This window comes from Panulirus ornatus, chromosome 10, assembly GCF_036320965.1.
Source record: "Panulirus ornatus isolate Po-2019 chromosome 10, ASM3632096v1, whole genome shotgun sequence".
In the NCBI taxonomy this organism is placed as follows: Eukaryota; Metazoa; Arthropoda; class Malacostraca; order Decapoda; family Palinuridae; genus Panulirus; species Panulirus ornatus.
In genome coordinates this window covers 10233465-10250241 of record NC_092233.1, presented here as the reverse complement: position 1 = coordinate 10250241, position 16777 = coordinate 10233465, and the positions used below count along the sequence as shown (strand labels likewise).

The following is a 16777-nucleotide window of genomic DNA, read 5'->3' as shown; positions in this document are numbered from 1 at the left end:
TCCCTGGGGATAGGGGATTAAGAATACTTCCCACGTATTCCCTGCGTGTCGTAGAAGGCGACTAAAAGGGGAGGGAGCGGGGGGCTGGAAATCCTCCCCTCTCTTGTTTTTTTTTTTTTAATTTTCCAAAAGAAGGAACAGAGGGGGCCAGGTGAGGATATTCCAAAAAAGGCCCAGTCCTCTGTTCTTAACGCTACCTCGCTAACGCGGGAAATGGCGAATAGTTTAAAAGAAAGAATATATATATATATATATATATATATATATATATATATATATATATATATATATATATATATTCTTTTTAGGCAAGGGACGTGCGATTACCTCTTCTTCTCTTCCAGTGTTAAGAGGTCTTTTTCGGGCCGAAAGTATTCTTAACAATTTCAGTCGATCTACCTTCCTCGCGCTTTTCCATGGTATGATCCACTCACTTTGATATCCGTTTCTCTTGTGAATCCAACCTTGGATGAAGTTAACATTACTTCTCCCAGTCATGCACCTTTCATCAAGCCTTAAACCCAACCCTTGAACCCATCTAGCAATACAGAAAGCACTTATTTCTTTTCTCAAGCACAAGCAAGGCGTGAGGACTAGAAGGCGTCCCGACCCGGTGTTTTTGAGGATGTGTGCTCTTGAACTTGCGCTCTGAACTTACTCGTCTGTTTCACATATGCTAGATGTAGTCATTTTCCTTTCGTCTGAGAAACATGTATAGGTAGAGCCAGTCCTAAAGACGGACAGCTGTTCTAAGTCCTCCTACTCACTATTCATTCACAAGCTGACCTTGATACGGACGTCCGTCCACGACTGTAAACAATAATCACGAAGAAAAAAAAAAGTTTTGAGATTTTCCAACCGCAAAACAGAAACGACTCCATTTGTCTGTGTGTTGCAGGTGGCAGTGGTGTGTGCCGCGATGGGTGTCGCTCTCGGGGTATCGAACCCTGGCGCCAACGCCGAGCCTGAAGCCCGACCCAGCATCGGATACTCGTACGTGCCACCACTTAAGCCCTTCCCTCTTCCTGACGAAGAGGACGATTCCAGTCACCTCACGTACAAGGAGCCCGAGACGGGATACCTTCCCCCCGAGGGAGTCGCGCCTGACGACCCTGACCAGAGTTTTACCTCCGGGTTGCCTAAACGTGAGCCCTACGGCCCACCTACACTGGGCCGCGGACCCTCTGCTTACGACCCACCGACACCTAAACCTACGTATGGCCCTCCCACCTATAGCCCACCTGCCCATGATTCTCCCCATGGACCATCCACCTCTGAGTCTTCCTATGACCCCGCTGCTTATGAACCACCTACTCCTGGGCCTTCCTATGTCCCTTCTTCCCACGGACCACCTACTCCTGCACCTTCCTATGTCCCTCCTTCCCACGGACCACCTACTCCTGAACCTTCCTATGTCCCTCCTTCCCACGGACCACCTACTCCTGGACCTTCCTATGTCCCTCCTTCCCATGGACCACCTACTCCTGGACCTTCCTATGTCCCTCCTTCCCGCGGACCACCTACTCCTGGACCTTCCTATGTCCCTCCTTCCCATGGACCACCTACTCCTGGACCTTCCTATGTCCCTCCTTCCCGCGGACCACCTACTCCTGGACCTTCCTACGTCCCTCCTTCCCACGGACCACCTACTCCTGGACCTTCCTATGTCCCTCCTTCCCACGGACCACATACTCCTAGACCTTCCTATGTCCCTCCTTCCCACGGACCACCTACTCCTGGACCTTCCTATGTCCCTCCTTCCCATGGACCACCTACTCCTGGGCCTTCCTATGTCCCTCCTTCCCATGGACCACCTACTCCTGGACCTTCCTATGTCCCTCCTTCCCATGGATCACCTACTCCTGGACCCTATGTCCCTCCTTCCCATGGACCACCTACTCCTGGACCTTCCTACATCCCTCCTTCCTACGGACCACCTACTCCTGGACCTTCCTATGTCCCTCCTTCCCATGGGCCACCTACTCCAGGACCTTCCTACGTCCCTCCTTCCCACGGACCACCTACTCCTGAACCTTCCTATGTCCCTCCTTCCCACGGATCACCTACTCCTGGACCCTATGTCCCTCCTTCCCATGGACCACCTACTCCTGGACCTTCCTATGTCCCTCCTTCCCACGGACCACCTACTCCTGGACCTTCCTATGTCCCTCCTTCCCATGGACCACCTACTCCTGGACCTTCCTATGTCCCACCTTCCCACGGACCACCTACTCCTGGGCCTTCCTATGTCCCTCCTTCCCATGAACCAAATACTCCTGGACCTTCCTACGTCCCTCCTTCCCACGGACCACCTACTCCTGGACCTTCATATGTCCCTTCTTCCCACGGACCACCTACTCCTGGGTCTTCCTATGTCCCTCCTTCCCATGGACCACCTACTCCTGGACCTTCCTATGTCCCTCCTTCCCACGGACCACCTACTCCTGGGCCTTCCTATGTCCCTCCTTCCCACGGACCACCTACTCCTGGACCTTCCTATGTCCCACCTTCCCACGGACCACCTACTCCTGGGCCTTCCTATGTCCCTCCTTCCCATGAACCAAATACTCCTGGACCTTCCTACGTCCCTCCTTCCCACGGACCACCTACTCCTGGGCCTTCCTATGTCCCTCCTTCCCACGGACCACCTACTCCTGGACCTTCCTATGTCCCTCCTTCCCATGGACCACCTACTCCTGGACCTTCCTACGGACCACCTACTCCTGCACCTTCCTATGTCCCTCCTTCCCATGGACCACCTACTCCTGACCTTCCTATGTCCCTCCTTCCCACGGACCACCTATTCCTGGACCTTCCTATGTCCTTCCTTCCCACGGACCACCTACTCCTGAACCTTTCTATGTCCCTCCTTCCCACGGACCACCTACTCCTGCGTGTTCTACCAGCACTTCAGTTTATGACCCAGCTGCTTCTGAACCTCCCTATGGCCCTACCCCTTATGGCCCATCTAATCCTAAAACTTCCTATGGTCCTAAAGTTTATGGTCCAGCTACCCCCAGACCCTCCTATGAGCCTCCTGAGTACGAACCATCTACCCATAAACCCTCTGATGGTCCTCCAGCTTATGGCCCACCTAAGCCTGAAGCTTCTTATGGCCCACCTACTTCAGAATCTTCATATGGCCCTCCTACCCGTGGTCCCACCTATTCCCGAATCTTCCTATGGCCCGCCTACTCATGGTCTATCTACACCTAAATCTTCCAATGGCCCTCATACTCACAGTCCATTTACACCTGAATCTGTCTATGGCCCTCCTACTCACGGTCCATCTACACCTAAGTCTTCCTATGGCCCTCCTACTCATGGTCCATCTACACCTAAGTCTTCCTATGGCCCTCCTACTCATGGTCCATCTACACCTAAGTCTTCCTATGGCCCTCCTACTCATGGTCTACCTACTCCTGAATCTGTCTATGGCCCTTCTACTCCTGAACCTTCCTATCGTCCTCCTAATCATGGCCCACCTACTCCAAAATCATCGTATGGCCCTCCTGTGCATGGCTCACCTACTACTGAATTTCCCCTATGGCCCTCCTACTCATGGCCCACCCACTCGATCTCCCCATGGCCTTCATACTCATGGCCCACCTACTCAGGAATCTTCCTATGGCCCTCCTGTGCATGACCCACCTACTCCGAAGTCCACGTATAGCCCTCCTACCTATGGACCATCTACTCTTGAATCTCCCTATGGCTCTCCTCCTTATGGACCATCTACCCCTGAATCTTCCCATGACCCTCCTGTTTATGGTCTACCTACTGCTGAACCTCCCTATGGTCTTCATTCCTATGAACCGTCTACCCCTCAACCTTCCTATGGCCCTCCTGTGTACGATCCATCTACTCCTAAACCTTCCCATGGCCCATCTACTCCTAAACCTTCCTATAGCCCATCTCCTCCTACACCTTCCTATGGCCCATCTACTCCTAAACCTTCCTATGGCCCTCCTGCTTATGGCGCATCGACCCCGCAACCTTCAACTGCCTATGGTCCTCCTACTCCAAGGCCTAGCTATGGCCCACCGCAAACAACGACAGAACAAAGCTATGGTACCGATTACGACCAAGGTCCTAAACCTAAGTATGGTACCCCTTTCCAGTCTTATAAACCAGATCCTAAACCCGTCTACAGTGCACCTTCCCTTAAACCATCTCCCAAACAGAGCTATGATACCCCTTCCCAGTCTTATAAACCAGATCCTAAACCCGTCTCCAGTGCACCTTCCCATAAACCATCTCCAAAACAGAGCTATAATACACCTTCCCAGTCGTATAAACCAGATCCTAAACCCGTCTACAGCGCACCTTCGTATAAGCCGCCTCCACAACAGAGCCATGGTATGCCCTCTGAGCACAGCAGACCGAGTCCTCACGAGACACCCTCAGAGCAGAGCCGTGGAGTATATTCCAGTCCTAAGCAGAGCTACGGCGCGCGCATCCCGCCACACACACCTCCTCCTACTACTCCCAAGGTGACGTACGGCGCGCCTGGCGCGTCGCGTGGACCTCCTCCTCCTCCACGATACAGCTACGGAGAACGCCTTCCCCCTCACGCCACGACGCCTAAGCAGAGACACGGTCCTCCAACTCCCTCATATGAAACGTCACCCCGGGTGGGTTACGGTACACCAACATCCCCTCACGACCCCGTGCCTACGCACGGCTACGGTGCACCGACTCCTCCCTCTGGCTCCACTCCACAGCAGACTTATGGCACTACTACATCCTCCCCTTCCCACGGATCATCCCAGGCCACAGGAAGGCCAGCGTCAGTGTACGGGACATCAGATGAAGCCAAGCATCTTGTGTATGGGACTCGAACACCGAATCTTGCCCGCTTAAAACCCTCGTCCTACGGAGGCTCTGGAGCCGATGGGGCTCTCACTGGAGTTCTCACCGGTTCTTACGGAAGCTCTGGAACTGCTGGAACTTTCACTGGCTCGTACGGAAGCTCTGGAACTGCTGGAACTTTCACTGGCTCGTATGGAGGCTCTGGAAGTGCTAGAACTCTCTCTGGTTCCTACGGAGGCTCTGGGACTGTTGGAACTCTCACTGGCTCGTACGGAAGCTCTGGAACTGTGGGAACTCTCACTGGCTCGTACGGAGGCTCTGGGACTGCTGGAACTCTCACTGGCTCGTACGGAGGCTCTGGGACTGCTGGAACTCTCACTGGCTCGTACGGAGGCTCTAGTACCGCTGGAACTCTCACTGGTTCATTGGGTGTGCACGGTGGTCTGGGGTCGTCACAGGACGCCTCGTATGACCCGCCTCAGCTGCCCTTTGGTTCTCCGTCTTACTATGAGGTATGTATGACGTCCCTCGATAAGGTTTGATCGACACTCTCCACTCATAAAGACAAAAGTCGGCTTAGAATGTGAGAATGAAAAGCAATGCCTCTTTTCTTGAGACAGGAATGAATAATGTTACAAAAATGAGTCCATCTTCCTCATTCCTGACGGAAATCTTATCAATTTTTTCCTTCTCCATATAACTGAAGGGTCTCTCTCCCTCGTCCGCAGAAGGGCATGCCGTTCGACTTCGCCTACGGCGTGAACGACGAGTACAGCGGCAACATCCACAGCCACAGGGAGAACTCGGACGGGGATGTGACCAACGGGGAGTACACGGTCCTGCTCCCCGACGGCCGCACTCAGGTGGTCACCTTCACCGCCGACAACAACCTGGGCTACGTGGCCCAAGTCACCTACGACAGGAAGGCCATCTACCCATCACCCGCCTCCTACGACAGGGAGGCCATCTACCCGTCACCCGCACCCGCCTCCTACGACAGAGAGGCCATCTACCCGTCACCCGCACCCGCCTCCTACGACAGGGAGGCCATCTACCCGTCACCCGCACCCGCCTCCTACGACAGGGAGGCCATCTACCCGTCACCCGCACCCGCCTCCTACGACAGGGAGGCCATCTACCCCTCACCCGCACCCGTCACCTATATCTAAGTCTCTGGAGCCAACTACCCACTCCGCACAGTGGTTTTGAAAGACGATACGAATCCATACGTGAAGTCCAGAAGCGTTCACCACACCGCTGATGTATGAGGTGTGTTACGTTTCCTTCGCACTCCCCATTACGTTAGACACGTACTATCTGGGTTCTAATACCCTGCAAAAAGACATGATTATGATGTGTATCTGTCATAAGTTGTCGTCCAGTGTCGCTTATCAAGAGCAGGTTACTCGAATAAGCAATGTAATGATTGTATCCTTTTTGTTTTTATCTGTTATGTATCTGTTTATCTTTCTATAAGGCTATTCCTCTCTTAAATTCTCTCTCTCTCTCTCTCTCTCTCTCTCTCTCTCTCTCTCTCTCTCTCTCTCTCTCTCTCTCTCTCTCTCTGTATATATATATATATATATATATATATATATATATATATATATATATATATATATATATATATAGATATATATATATATATATATATATATATATATATATATATATATATATATATATATATATATATATATATATATATATATATATATATTCTCCTTCCCCAGCAACCATGACAATGACAAAACACCTACACACATCATCGACTCCCAACGCAGTCTTAAATTATGCCCCACCAGTCACATCCTTGTCTAAAACTGTCCCCCCTCAGGCATGTACGAGTTACACTTTCTCGTTTACGCTCTGGACACCAGCCATCTCTACAGCGATACAAAATACCCATTCAACGTATTAGAGAAACCCTTTATTCCCGATATGCAACTTGCATTCTAAAGACAATAGCCACAGTGCCCCTGAAGGGCCCTGCACTCGCATGATACAAACAGACTTACATCACCAACACACTTCTTGACCTGTGGTCCTGCCCACTGAACTTAAGCACCAGCTTCCTGTGCTCCCTAGGAACTCCACAGAAGCTCTTTCTGGGACAGGAACGAGTGTGTACACACACACACACACACACACACACACACACACACACACACACACACACACACACACTATATGTGCAAATATATATATATATATATATATATATATATATATATATATATATATATATATATATATATATATATATATATATATATATATATATATATGGCACACCTTTTTCCTTCGACTTTTATCTTTACCCACTTTCTCTTCGTTGTTGTTTGCAGCCAAAACGATTGTGGTCATGTAACCAGTAAGACTGTCACAGATGACTATGAAACATTTGTTACAGTAACAGTTCAAATAAAATATTTTTTTTTCAATAAATCAGATCTTTTTCTCTCGTATCGCAGGCTTAAGAGCCATACCTGCAGGAAACTGAGGTTTAATAGCCATGTTTGCAGTGCATTGAAGTTTGACAGCCATGCATGCGGTATAGTAAGGCTTGACAGCCATGCCTGCAGTACACAGTAAGGCTTGACAGCCATGCCTGCAGTACAGTAAGGCTTGACAGCCATGCATGCAGTAGAGTAAGGCTTGACAGCCATGCCTGCAGTACAGTAAGGCTTGACAGCCATGCCTGCAGTACAGTAAGGCTTGACAGCCATGTCTGCAGTACACAGTAAGGCTTGACAGCCATGCATGCAGTATAGTAAGGCTTGACAGCCATGCATGCAGTACAGTAAGGCTTGACAGCCATGCATGCAGTACAGTAAGGCTTGACAGCCATGCATGCAGTATAGTAAGGCTTGACAGCCATGCATGCAGTACAGTAAGGCTTGACAGCCATGAATGCAGTACAGTAAGGCTTGACAGCCATGCCTGCAGTACACAGTAAGGCTTGACAGCCATGCCTGCAGAACAGTAAGGCTTGACAGCCATGCATGCAGTATAGTAAGGCTTGACAGCCATGCCTGCAGTACACAGTAAGGCTTGACAGCCATGTCTGCAGTACAGTAAGGCTTGACAGCCATGCCTGCGGTATAGTAAGGCTTGACAGCCATGCCTGCAGTACACAGTAAGGCTTGACAGCCATGCCTGCAGTACAGTAAGGCTTGACAGCCATGCCTGCAGTACACAGTAAGGCTTGACAGCCATGCCTGCGGTATAGTAAGGCTTGACAGCCATGCATGCAGTACACAGTAAGGCTTGACAGCCATGTCTGCAGTACACAGTAAGGCTTGACAGCCATGCCTGCAGTACAGTAAGGCTTGACAGCCATGTCTGCAGTACAGTAAGGCTTGACAGCTATGCTAGCGGCACGTTCCACGAGAGTGACATACACGAGCCAACCTGGTCGTCTCTCTGTGGAGGGAAGGGAAGGGAAGGATTAGCGTCACGTGCCTCTATAGCCAGCCCAGGGTTCCGCCGGTGTCACCAACACTCACCACGTCCACCACCCTCCTGTTCCCACTGTTTGCCAATGAGGGTGAGGAATGCCTGCGGCCGCCATCCGCTGGTAACACTGTCTCCCCCGCAGCCATGGTCCGGCCACAACAATTTCCTCAAAACGTAGGCAATTATTTCGGGTACATTACTGGATAGTATCTTTTTAGGTTACAGTATATATAAACTTACACAACGTTATGTAAAAAGTTATCTCCTTTTTTTTCTTTTCCTCTATTTTTACTTTATCAAACGTGGAGATAACAGCTTGAGTCTACCTATCTCGGGGGGGAGGGGAAAACACAGAGATGCAAACGAGGGCGCGCCGCTCCATAAGAAGGAACGGAATGGAACTCGAATCGACGAATCGAAGATCAATATTTCCTGAAGAAGAATCAACACCCACATGAGTTGGGATTCTCGAGTGTCATTAACGTTTGTGCGTCGTCCATCGGGGTCGGCCTGCGCTGCCCTTCAGTCTCAAATCATTTAATCATCTGGTCCGGTGCATCGCGTCAACCTTGTCCAGCTGGTGATGAACACTCAGCGTCATGTCATCTGACATGATCACTGGAGGTAGGTGTTGTTGGTCGGAAGGTGCCGTGTTAACTACGGTGACCGGCCGTCCCTGATGTGTTTTTCTGCGGTGGTGGAATGTGCCCTGTGTGTTTCCTGCAGTGGCAAGACGTCCCCCTGTGTGCTTCCTGCAGCGGCAAGACGTCACACTTTGTGGTACAGCAGTGGCAAGACGTCTACTTCGTGCTACCTGCAGTGGCAAGACGTCCCCTTTGTGTTAACTGCAGTGGCAAGACGTCTACTTTGTGCTAACTGTAGTGGCAAGACGTCCCCTTTGTGCTAACTACGGTGGCAAGACGTCCCCTCTGTGCTAACTGCAGTGGCAAGACGTCCCCTCTGTGCTACAGAAGTGGCACGACGTCCCCTTTATGCTAACTGCAGTGGCACGACGTCCCCTTTATGCTAACTGCAGTGGCAAGACGTCCCCTCTGTGCTAACTGCAGTGGCACAACGTCCCCTCTGTGCTAACTGCAGTGGCACGACGTCCCCTCTGTGCTAACTGCAGTGGCACGACGTCCCGTTGGTGCTACAGCAGTGGCAGGACGTCCCTTGAGTCTGTGTGTTGACTGCAGTCAGCTGACTGCAGGCGACGTGGATGTTGTCATTCGCGTCACATCTGGTGTGGTCGAGTTCCTTCTCGTAACATGTCATGTGTGGTGGCGGTGGTGGAGAGCCGTACTCATGTAAACTGTCAGCCGTTGAGGTACGCTCTGCTAACTTGAGACTTTTCTCTTCTTTAGCTCTTACTCAAGATAACATCTCTGCTGTCAGGGATGTGGGAGGCTGTGGTCTGTCTGCTCTATGCTGGATAAGCGTTCGGTCGTGTCTTGGAAGCGGTCAAGATGAATTATAAGTTTTCTTCTCCTTTTTTTTCTTCTTTATCAGACGTATCCTCTTGTTTGCCAGCACTGACGAGTCCGTTGTTCAAATGGAGACACGAGCGTTGGCAGATCTGTATATCTTCGACTGTATGAACGGAGTCAACACACACCCATATTTGCTGTCGGCTGTACCAGCTGTGTGGAGGTCTGTGTCGTGTATTGGAACTCTGAGTGAGTCATTTGTTGTTGCACAGGTGGGTCTGCCAGTGGTGTCATGTCTGTCATGACGTACGTAGGGATGCCTGTCTGTCATGACGTATGTAGGGATGCCTGTCTGTCAGGACCTGATCAAGGAGGACACAGGTGAGGTGGCGTCTGCTCTGTGTTCGACGACAGTGGTGTTTGAAGGGGAGAAACGATAGGTTATCTATGGAGTTGTTTGTCGCTGTGGTCTGTGATAGGTGACAGTGGTCTGTCTTTGCGGGTTGGTGATAGAAAATAATGGCGACACTGGTCTGTGACAGAAGAGCGTGATGGTGGTCTCTGTGACAGAAGATCGTGATAATGGTCCGTGATAGTGATAGTGGTCTGTTTTAGTGGCTGGTGATAGAAAACTGGCGACGGTGGTCCGTGTTCGTGGTCTGTGACAGACGGCTGTGATAGCGGACTATGTCACAAGATTGTGACACTGGTGAGTGACGGTGCCTGCCACATGGTCGGTCACCTTCACTCTCGATTCGGAGTTCATCTTGTTGGGTTAACGATAAGGAGCTGGTTGTGAGCTGTGGGCAAGAAGAACCACCGTGGTAATAGGTGTGTGTGTGTGTGTGTGTGTGTGTGTGTGTGTGTGTGTGTGCCACAAGCTGCACCGGCGAGTGGAGGCAAATGCCCTCGGTGTGTTCTTAGAGTGTTGATCGCTACAATCACAGCGACCTCTTCCTTGGTCGACTCCTGTGCTGGAGGCAGTGGGTCACAGTGAAATGGTCTCTTTCAGCTAGGAAGGTATTTCAGGTCATTTCTTGATATTCAGGTCACTATTACAACATGATTTTTTTTTAAACATAATTACTTAATGCACTCTATAATCTCGCGCGTGTTTACATAATGCGATAATGGTAAATAAAGACCATCCTGGTTTGGAGGATGAAGGCCACAAAGGAACTACGACTGTAGAAACATGGCTAAACGCAGAGCAACGAAACGTCAGTTATAATTCAACTCCTTTATCATTTACTCTGTGAATGGATCTTTTCTCTCGGTGTGTGTGTGTGTGTGTGTGTGTGTGTGTGTGTGTGTGTGTGTGTGTGCGTGGTATTACAGGACATACAGTTCAGGGTGTGTTGATCTTCCCTTCATCAACACACCGAATGTATTCCTTCGCTATAACCATGTATGTGTAAACACATATATCTTAAAGGAACGTCCTTCTAAGCGAAGGCCGATCCTTGCTCGCTTGTTTCATCTCTTGTTAAAAATCTCCCTCCCTCCCTCCCAGATACCCTTCTTCCTGAGTGCACGCCTCAGTTTAGTCCACCACAAAAAAAATCAGACGCGTTCGAACCCTTTAATCTCTCGACCCATCACTCCCTCTTTCACCTCTATCATCTATCACTTAAATAAACCTTCTCTCACGGTTTCCGTGGCGCAAAAGTCTACTGATGCCATTCATTTCTATGCGACTCCCTCACTTCCTACCCTCAAAAACTCGGAACAGTGCGATTGAACCCTACAGCAATACAAACACGTTAGGATCATCCACATCCCACACTCACTTCTTCAAATCGCCTTTCCGAAAGCTAACTGCCACACTTACATATGTTTCTTCTGAGTAACCATTCCATCCATACCTCCAATAGTCTCACTTCGCCCCAGCTAGGATGACTGTCTCCCCCTTATCTCGGGGTGGCTACCTCTTCTACTTCTCTCTGAGCCAGAGTGAGGTCGTAAACCCTCCGCCATATTCATATCTCGTGCTCTCACTTCTGTATAACCGTCCCTTACCGTCCGCTGCGCTGTTGCTCCCCCTCTATAAGTGCTATTTCGACCACTGCTCTCGTGACCTGTCTGTGTGTGTGTGACCATCCGAGACCCGTGACCTGTCTGCGTGTGTGACCACCCGAGACCCCTAAGCCTAATAGACCCACGTTATACAAAAGGCTACGTGTTCCCATGGTTTGTGTGTGTAGACAAGTCACACGAGGACTGGCCTCATGACGCCGCCACCTCCTTTCCTCGTACAGCGAAGCGGTGGAATCCTTTCCTCCCTCCTATCGTCTTTCCTTCTCCCTACAACCTTCCTTCCTTCAAGAGTCTGGTCTGGACACACCTGAAGGTCTTCAACCAATATTCTTTTAGTGTTTTCTTCGTTTTCAACCGACGTGGTTACGATTAGGGCATACCTCTGTCCGTGCTCTGTTGACTGCCATGAGAAAGTAATAATATACATATATATATATACGTATACAGTGCCTATGAACGCGCACTACCATATAACATACAAACCTCAAACAGCCATGATCGAACCCAGGACACCTGCGTAGCACAGCATAGCTGTAATGCTCCCGCCTGCTACGCAGAGGTCCCGGGTTCGGTCCTGGCTGTTGGAGGTTTGTATGTTATATATATATAGGGAAGGGAGCGGGGGACTGGAAATCCTCCCCTCTCATTTCTGATTTTCCAAAAGAAGGAACAGAGAAGGGGGCCAAGTGAGGATATTCCCTCAAATCCTCTGTTCCTAACGCTCCTCTGTTCTTAACGCTACTTCGCTAAATCGGGAAATGGCGAAATGTATGAATATATATATATATATGTATATATATATATATATATATATATATATATATATATATATATATATATATATATATATATATATATATATACATATATATATATATATATATATATATATATATATATATATATATATATATATATATATATATATATATATATACTGCAGGTAATGGCGTATCCACCCGACATGGTTAAACTGGGAAGAAAATAATCTCGCGTGAGAAGCAATGTTGTTATTACAGTGGTGGTGAGAGTATAGCAAGAGGACCCAGAGGCCACCGCGCACCTGTGGCTGCCTCTCCTCTCACACACAGGAATGAGGTCGAGTGTTTGACCGGCGGCTACTGTGGGGATGACCCCCGGGATTATACTCGCTGCTCCCGTGAGTATGTGTGAGTGAGTGTGTGTGTGTGTGTGACCAGCCATGATGGCGTCAATAGCCTAGCCTTCCAGCGCCAATGTCAGTGATACTCGCAGGTCCCTTAGAACGTCGGGGTCCCAACTCTGACGACGAGGTGTCCCCTCCGGATTTTCGTTGGCCACGTCTTCCACCAGCGACCACACCTCATGCCTATCCTGATGGCCATGCTTACCATCGCTCGCCCCTTCCTCCTCCTCCTCCTCCTCTACCACTGGCCAATGTGGCCATACATGCTACTGCTAGCTACATCCGCCACCGCTAACCTCAGTTATGACATCAATGGTGTTTGTAAGGTAATGGAGCCGACTCGGAGATCGGGGTCTGTCCCTCACAGGGTCAAACGGAGGAGATCTTGTCCACAAGTGGAGCTCTTCCTCTTCCTCCTCCTCCTCGACCCGACACGCGTCGGGTCGAGGCGCTCCGGCCAACACCCGACGGTGGTGTCATAACCGCGGATCAAATCGTCTTAAAATCGCGCGGACACACGACCGTTCCTGCAAGCCTCATGCTCCGGGACCGCTGTAGATAATCTGGTGGCTACGGGATAAAGCCGCGAAAGAGCTCTCTTGATCGTCGTCGACTGGAACGAGAGGTTATGGGAGTTGAAGGACGTTGAGGTGGGAGAGAGGGATTTGTTCGTGTGAGTGTGTGGGGAGGGAGGAGCGAGGTAAGGAAAGGCGTATCATATCCCCAGGCTCAGCCCAGGTGCTTCGTTGTCGGTAGACACATCGACTGATTCAGTATTACTGCAGTCGATATATATATATATATATATATATATATATATATATATATATATATATATATATATATATATATATATATATATATATATATATGCAGGCAAAACTACAGGAAACGGAAAATACGAAGTGTCATGCACTTTCATATAATTACATCGTCAGGAGTCAAAGAGAATCAGAATACAATATACCAGCCGCCCGCCACTGGGCGGGGCCGGCGAATGAATTAAGAAACAGCTGAAGAGATTATGGCCCAGGTCACCCTCGACCACCTCACCTCTCTCTCAAGTTACAGACTCAGGTTAACCCATGTTCAAGGAATATGACAATCTTTTCATTAATACAGTTCTCTAATTCATATATATATATATATATATATATATATATATATATATATATATATATATATATATATATATATATATATATATATATATATACCAACATCTAATTTATGTTAATATCACTACTATGTTTGATATACGATTCAACAATAGTTCTATGCATTACAAAGTTATAGTCAATTTGACCAAAGTCTTTGAGGATGACAAATAGTGCATTGGATTCTTGACCATACCTAACATACAACTGTTTTGATACGAGTTATAATGCAATCGTATTTAAGTTCTATAGAGTGAAATATTGGTCAACATGAGAGTCGCGAAAAATACCCGGTTTTAAAACTGTAAACCTTTCGTTATCCTCGCATTGCTCTTGAGAGGCAAATCTGGGATTACATGTTCAATGAAAACGACAGTAACGTAGCGGTGAAAAGCTTCAGTAAAACTTTCAAAGCAGTAGAAGGAAAATACCTACCAATGCGTAGGAGACGCTCTATTTCTAAACCCAACCGAAGGTTGTTTTAGACAGCAACGCATGGGAAGCTAGAAAAGACCAATAACCAACAGAGCGGAATAAGAACGTGAACGTTTACAGCTTCAAGCCACCGATATGTCTCCTGAGTTACTGATACAGCAACAGTAACAGGTGTCCCAACCGACGTGTGTTGGGAAGATGCTTAAAACTATACAATGCAACACTGAATTATGAAGCGTTCTTTCTACTAGTGACAATTACTAAAGGAAGCCTTATGACCGGGGTCCAATGACACTGTTGTACATGAATATGTATTGGTAATTCATTCCTTTATTAGGTGGTCCTTAATGGCTCGATGTATCGGCTGGTGAGGGTCATTTAGACTCCAAGCCCATTGCCAGCCAGGGTCATTAAGACGGCCCACAACGCCACGCCAATCAGAAACTTTGGAGCACCTTTTTAACATGCCTTTCATGGGTCATTAAGGCCTATTATATAAGTTATAACCACCAATCGAAAGTTCTTTACCACCTTCTTCAAGTTTTCATGGTAATTACTGTAAGACGACACACGGTTCCACTGTGTACTATAATCAGCGGGATGTGAATGAAGGCATTACGTTCAGTCATGCCTCTGTGTGGTAATGTATACTGGAGATGATTTGCTCATCCATCGTGTGGGAAGAAATGAGTAAATAAGCAATGACTTAAACAATCATTTACGTTGTTCATAGGATTAGAAAAACTAGACTGAAGAGATAAGTTAAGTCTGCCATTTCCGTTTTCTTTTAAGCAAAGCACGCGGATAAGAGAAAACGACCAAAGTGTAATATCTTGAAGCAGTGGCTTTAAAAAAATCTATAAATGATTTCTGATTACATCCAGATTACCATATATTTCGAGGTTGTTTGGAAGAGGATGCAAGAATAGTCAAAAATCGATTACATAGCTGGTCCCAACGTTTTTAGACTCTCTATAATCTATCGTTACGCGCTAACTTTTATATGGCCGTCATACTCAACTTATAATAATTATCATATCAATAATTGTTCTTCCGATTCGTTATCAACTCTTAAAGTAATTAACGCTTATTTCACAGTCAAAATGAAATTCAGAACAATATTACTGATAAATCAAACTCATGCAATGAAGAAAACATCTTGATCCGGGTGTTTCGTCATCATGACATGAAAGAACGATGAACAGGTAAACTTTTCTGCTGAGTCGAACTCAGAGCTCGAGGAGGACGTTCCCATCCCTCGGGGAGCCTGGGTCCTGCCTTTCCTTGATGAAAAAATGTGATATTTCTCCGGTGGCAAAATCAGTAGACTAAGACTGACAATAATAAGAAAATGCAACCTGGAAATACGGGTCGGGCGGACTTCCTGTATACAATGGAGTAACAGGAGTCGGGGGATCGTGCTAGCCCGCCTACGTCTCAACTGTACACATTACACACATCTACGGCCACAGCGGGCGGTAAACCCTCCCACCAAGATGCCCGACGTGCCCTTGCAACCTTCCAACAGAGCACGCCACTCTTCACTGCAAGCAGACACCACGAAGCATGGAAGAATCCAATACAGTATATAGATAAACGAAATATTAAACCTTGGCCATATCTAGTCTCCTTGGTGATCGTTCTCAGTGAAACGGACATAATCAAAGATGAGCTGAAGGCGACTCGTTGGTTTAGCTCTGTGGCGAGGCTGGTTTCAGGGTGTGTAAGCTGGTTCGCCTTGGCTGTGTGGTGGGGGAATGTTCATGCTCACAATACTGGTGGCCCGGACCAGGAGTGGTTTACTCCCGATCTGGTTCCACTGCGGTGTCAAACTGACGGATTACCAGTGATTAATACGTCATAACTTAACGTATGTATAGCATGCCAGGGTTTTGGGGGAAGACGACCTCTCGATCTGTCCAATCCTTTCGCAGTTCTTCTGGCAGCTGCGCCAGTGGATGGTGTGCCGAGCTGGGTGGTGTATGTAGCAATTTTGACACCGTGCCCACTTATCAAGCTCCTCCTCCTCCTCGTCCAAATATCTATATCATATCATCTATCTTCACTTCTTTTTCCTTCATAGCCTATAGGTTCAGATCGTACTTGTAAAATCACTATAGAGGGGACTCGGTATTGTCAAAAATATAAACAACTGACTGCAGGCCCCATGACGTGTCTCAGTCCCTTCACAGGTCGCTGGCCACTCAACGCTACAAAAACACAACCAACCAACACACTACACGCTCTCGAGTATGGAAGTAAATACCTTCATTTTACCTGTTCAG

The 16777-nt window shown here is 48.2% G+C and overlaps 1 protein-coding gene across 1 annotated transcript; it reads left to right on the top strand.

Moving 5' to 3' along the window:
* Window positions 1-5544: 5544 nt before the first annotated feature.
* On the top strand, window positions 5545-5981 carry LOC139750617 (uncharacterized). Its single transcript, XM_071665291.1, has one exon. The coding sequence runs from the start codon at window positions 5547-5549 to the stop codon at window positions 5979-5981; it is 435 nt and encodes a 144-aa protein (XP_071521392.1). The 5' UTR covers window positions 5545-5546.
* The last annotated feature ends 10796 nt before the right edge of the window (window positions 5982-16777 follow it).

Coding starts and splice junctions, on each gene's coding strand:
- LOC139750617 (XM_071665291.1), top strand. CDS start 5,547: ATGCCGTTCGACTTCGCCTACGGCGTGAACGACGAGTACAGCGGCAAC.